At 34.1% G+C, this 5,966-nt stretch overlaps 1 protein-coding gene across 1 annotated transcript in view; it reads right to left on the reverse strand.

The window, feature by feature from the left end:
• Window positions 1–2,025: 2,025 nt before the first annotated feature.
• The window catches only part of Samsn1 (SAM domain, SH3 domain and nuclear localization signals 1), a 144,611-nt gene continuing 140,670 nt past the window's right edge, over window positions 2,026–5,966 (reverse strand). Inside the window, exon 15 of the mRNA XM_015478650.2 lies at window positions 2,026–2,913. Coding sequence (XP_015334136.2) covers window positions 2,711–2,913 — 203 coding nt within the window. The 3' untranslated portion in view covers window positions 2,026–2,710. The remainder of the gene's footprint in view (window positions 2,914–5,966) is intronic.

A 5,966-nucleotide genomic window follows, 5' to 3' on the forward strand; every position in this document is an offset into this window, starting at 1 on the left:
TTTTTCCTGATCTGGGCACTGGGATTAAATCTCATATATCTAGAAAAGGATACCAGAGGTTAACAGTGTAATATTACCTTCCAGCATTTGGAATCACTTCTTATTTCCTGGTTTTTCCATTTTAATATGTCTCATTTCTTTAAAACATTTAGATCACTTTGGAATGTATTTACTATAGTTGCATGGCATTTGCAGGTAAATGGATGGAGTTGGAGAATATCATGCTAAGTGAAGTAAGCCAATCCCCCCCAAACAAAGGCCAAATGTTCTCTCTGATAAATGAATGCTGATCCATTATAGGGGGAGGAGGGGAGGAGAAAAATGGAGGAATTTTGATTGGGTAAAGGGAAGGGGTGTGGGGAGTGTGCATGGGGATAGGAAAGATGGTGGAATGAGATGGACATCATTACCCTAGGTACATGTATGACTGCACACATGGTGTGACACTACATCGTGCACAACCAGGGAAATGAAAAATTGTGCTGCAGTTGTGCCCAATGAATCAAAATGCATTCTGCTGTTATATATATCTAATTTAAATAAATTAATTAATAAATACAAAGATAAAATCTTTCGTATGGGAAGTTATCATATTCAATGCACTTTAGCAAACACTTCTTAAATGCAGACTAGCTGGCATATCTTCTTAGGCACTAGGAATTAAAAAGGACCAAGCAAAACAAATTCTGTCCCAAGGAGGTCACAGTAGGGCAATTCTCATACAAATAGATAAGTAAGTGAGAATTTCTATAATCAACAACTTGAATATTGTTATCAGAACACAGAGAAGGGGAGCCATGGAAGGCTTCACAGAGTGACTATTTTATGGTAGTTTGACATGGAGAACAGAGTGAGAATATAGAATATAGCAGGAGACACTCAGTAAAAATAAATAGCATATGAAAAGCCATAAAGGACTCTGCCGGCGACCAGCGTGCGAGCTTCATATAAGAAGGTTCAAAGCATAGAAATTTTACTAGTGAGTTTTAAAATTAGAGACATACTCTCATTACCTTTAATTCCCAGCTCTGGAGATGGCGGAGTGAGCTTTTATTGGGGAACAAAAAATTCAAGGGAAAATCCCATCCAATGAAGGTCGAGGGGGGCAGCATTCCAAGGTCAGGGTCAGTGATTGGTCTTCGGGTCAGTGGCCAGGCACACGTCCACATGGACAAGCCCTCTTACCTGGGACAGGATGGGGAAGGCTCTGACACAGTTGTCTAAGCGCCTCTCACCCAGCCAGGGAGGTAACTCAAATCATGTGTGAGGATGGCTTCCCACAAAGGACAGAGTAAATTCAGAAAATTGGAAGTTGATTGTTATGGCTGTCATGTTTACTGAGCGGTGAGTATAGAGATACAACTCATAAGATAAGTAAACAGTGATTGGGAAACACCTTATCCATCATGGAACAGTGTTTGGGTATTATATTAAAACTGAATTAAGGCCATCAAAAACTTTTGAGCAGGGAAGTATATGATTTTATTTAGGTGTTAGAAAGATCTTTTTAGAGTATATGGAAGATAGACTAGAAGACAGTGAATCATGTGGAAAGATACTATAGTATTCCACACATGAAAACATGAGATTTCAAAGCAAGATTAAGACAATAAGAATGGATAGTAAAAACCATGAGTATGAAAGAATTTCTAGAGATAGGATCTATAGAGCCTGCTTACTTATTGAATTTGTATGAGAAAGATATTTTTGAGATAAGAAAAGCAGTGATTTCCTGCTTTCATGGCTGGGATGTTGATATCAATAAAGAGAGGTTGGGAATAAAAAAGGAGAGACAGATTTAGAGAAGAAAAAAGATTTGGCCATATCAAGTTAAGGTTTCCTATGGATATTCGAGAGCTGCATAATAGACTCAGGGCTGAAGAGATGGGGTTAGGCTGAAGTAATTGTTCTGGGAATCATTAATAGTTTTTAAAAAGTAAGGACTGCTTATACAACCTCATTTGGCAGAAATTCCCTTTAAAATCTACTGTTAAAACACTGTAAGTAACACTTGCCTGGAAAATATACCATGCATATAGTTCTTTTTATTATTAACATTAGGAAATATAAAAATTAAAAACATTAACATTTGAAAACACCTTCACAATTATTAACATTAATCTTGTTAAATCAAGAGTGATAACATATTGTTCTCTATATTTTTATACCAGATAACAGAGTGAAGAAAGCAACAAAAATAATTACTAAAATTCTACTGTGGATCAGGATAAAATGTCTCCAATATTAACTGACACATTCCTAATAAATGCAACAATGAATTTAGATTCTGCTTGGACAAATTGATTCAACAGAAATACCCTGTAAAACTATTTATTCACTATTAGGCACAAATTCAAAACTGACAAGTAAAAAAGTAGTTTTTTTTTTCACTTTTATCCTCTTCACTTATAAAATAAAGTCTAATAAAGCATATATCACACAGAAAAGTCTTACATTGTACCTTCTCTAACAGAGGCAAGTGAAATATTAACAAATAGTATTTAAAATAAATATACATTTTTATTAATGTATACAAATATATAATAATTAGGAAAGTTAGAGCTATGAACTCTTATGTACAATAACCTCAGATTAAAACATTTTAACTTTGGGTTGTATTTACAAACATCTTTTTTCCTCCATGTGATCTTGTAGCACAGGAAGAATTAAAATGGATGGCATCTGTAGATACATAGTTGAGAATGTGTGTTCAGTCACTTGGCTCTGTGATAGTCATCTTCTGTACCATGTCAGGCAGATTTTCAGACTCTAGATCTTCTTTGCCATTATCTGAATTTTCTGATGAGATGTAACAACCAGAGTCCCTTGGGCAGTCATCTAACTGTGACTTATTTAAGGAAATGTCTGGGCTTAAGGATAGGGGCACAGATTCATTTTCTTGTTCTTCAATAACTATAAATGAAAAAAAGGGCAGGAATCAGGCAAAGCCAAGGAAAGTTTTATTCATGTATTCATTTACTTTAAAGCATTATCCTATTTAACTGTTCCAAACTTGACTTCATTGCAATGTCAACTTCTACAAGTAAAATATATATATTTGTTTATGATAAAAAGACATTTGCACTAAAATATTCAAACCATTGTTTTCTTAGAAGACAAAGTTTGCCCTTCATTGTTCACTTTCAGTTTCGTGGAATCCATAGGAACTGCTACATAAGCAAAGATCAATATGGACTCACATTTTACATTAGTAATATGTTGCCAGAGGAAGCAGATTGTATCCCCAGTGTGACTGATGCCTTGTCCAAATACCCCTTAAAGTATCGTTAGAAAAACTCATTTGTAGTTTAAATGAACACTCCAAGTCAATAGTGATCTCTGTGAACAATTCCAGAATCATGATTATGTGGATTAATGAATAAAAATCACTATTAGCAACAGTGTACTATAGCATTTCAATTAGTTGGATTCGACCAGTAAAACTTTAAGTAGCCAGAATTTCCTTCTGTATTCATCAGAAAAGTAGACATCAGTAACCAGGATACTTTTAGAGAGTAAAACACCAAAATTTCCATCAAATTTGCCTTACAAATATTTAGTTTGCCTTCCATGTCTGTGTAGTCTGAGTAAGGATCATAATTTGATACTTCTGAGTCTTTTTTTTAAAAAATATTTACCATTTTTTTTAAAATATTCATCAGGCATTACCTTTTAGAAAAAAAGTTGATGTTAGAAGTCTAACAAAATGTATTTCTACACAATCTAAGCAAACTTATAGAGAAGTAATCTTTTCAGAGTCCATTAGTATCAGCTTTCTCTCTTTCAATATCAAATGTCATTGCCCTCCCTGATACCAGTAGATGAACATTTTTCCTGCATCACAAGCTGAGTTGTTCAGAGAAGAAATGGGTCTCAGGCTACCATCTCTTAGCTGCATTAGCATGTCCTCCTGTTTCCCCTTCCAATCGGGTGACTTTTAAGCTTTAGCAATTTAAAGTGCCCCACACTGGAAGAACTATGCCCATACACTCTAAGGTTGGGACAAGAACTCTGCTGTCAAAGGCTTTATTCATTCCACTGCACTTCATCCAACTCAAGACAGAAGAAAAGTAAATCTGAACTTCAACATCTTAAAGAAAGAAATTGGATTATTTTCTTCAATAGACTAATTGAATAATAAAGCTAATAATGATAAATAATAAGAATAAAAATCACTAAATTATAAATAATAATAAAGCAACTAATTAATCTATCTTTAGGAAACCCACCCTTTATTTTAATTATACATTTCCTGATTTTCAAATGCATTTTCTAAGTTCTAGATACATTTCTAACATTAGTTTATAGTCAACTGTGCATCCAATTGTCCTCAACCTGTGTTACATGTGACAATTGATCCCTGGTGACCTGAGGAATATAACAAATTAACTTTTCTTTGGTGTCAGAATTGTAGTAGCTATGCATCATCCATGGGAGAACTGAGAAAACTGTCACTTAAAATATTTTGTGATTTTTGCACTTTACATGAAGAACACTGGTTAAGAAAGACTGGAAGAAAATGATAAAAAAAATTGCTTCTTAGTTTACTCATCATCAAAATGAATTGCAACAGTTCCTTTAACCTTTTCCTCAAGGCTTTTATTTGTAATAGTGTAACCACATTTATGCTATTCTTCTGAATCTTCCCCAGATTCTCCATTACTTTATTTAACTACGGATTCAAATATCAGTTATGAAATTGACTGATGTTATAATAGTTCTAGGAGACTTAATTTCAATATGCAGCTCTTTGGATTGTTATTTTTAAATTTTAGCTACCATGAAGTATTTTTCTGTTTATTAGTCATAACAAGATTTAAGTTTGGGAGGATTTACTTACTATTCGCCAGTTTCTATATGAGTCTCAGTCACTCACTTTTGTTTCTAAGCCCTTCTTTTATGAAAAAGTAGCACTGAAATGGGAACTCATTTTCTAAGGAATTGCTTTTCCTCCTGCCTTTCCATCTTATTGCTACTGAAATGAAATGAGCCAGTTCCGTATTCCATTATCCAAGTGTTTCTGGAAAATGCCAGAGGAATCAGCCCTTGTGTATGCATCCTATAACTTTAATAGTGATCACCACATTTGGAGTGAGACCCTCTAGTCAAAATGGTCGTGAGGATAAGGCCACATTTCCCCAGATTAAGTTTAGGCCTATTACCGCAATGCAAAATTAAAAGAACTGATAGACTTCCCTTCAGATTTATATCCTAAGCAAGACTTGGCATAATTAAACCTGTTTGTTCCCAATACTCTGGTTTTTTTGTTTAGGTTGATTACCAATTGTGGAGCTCTCTTTAGGAGGGAAAACTGAGGCTTAAAGAACTTTCATTTAAAAAAAAAGGAAGAAGAGTACTTAGATTGTTGTTCCATCCACAGAAGCCTCTATGCATTTACCTCCAGGGGTAACACAGCACACAACAGTAAATGATAAACTGACTTTACTGGATAATGTCATTCTTTAATATTAATAATAAAAACATATTTGTTTTTGTTTCCACCTGGGAAATGCTATATCACATTCTTTAAATTCTAGGAATTGGTTTGTTTTAAATACAGGTTATATATTGTAGAACCCTTTTATCTATAATTTTTATGGAAAAAGGAAATAGTTTCTCAGTATGAAAGTTATGCAGCACAGTAATTTACAGAACAGCAGTAATTTGCTAAATGATTTCCTAGTGAAATGAAAACATGACTATGCCTCCTCAAATGCTTCCCACCAGGTTTGCAATAATTTCAGGCAGGTGATCAGCTGGAGCCCCTCAACTGTAACTATAAAAAGAAAAAGCAAGTCATTATGTTTTATTATGGAGATGAAAGCTATATAGCATCCAAGCTTTGTGTTTGAAGGGTCAAGATTTTCCTTTTTTTGCTTCTTTTCTTCCTGACACTAATGACAAGATTGGTGCAAACCTAGATCTTAGGCTATGGATATATATATATATATATATATATATATATA

This window comes from Marmota marmota, unplaced genomic scaffold (assembly GCF_001458135.2).
Source record: "Marmota marmota marmota unplaced genomic scaffold, marMar, whole genome shotgun sequence".
Lineage (NCBI taxonomy): Eukaryota > Metazoa > Chordata > Mammalia > Rodentia > Sciuridae > Marmota > Marmota marmota.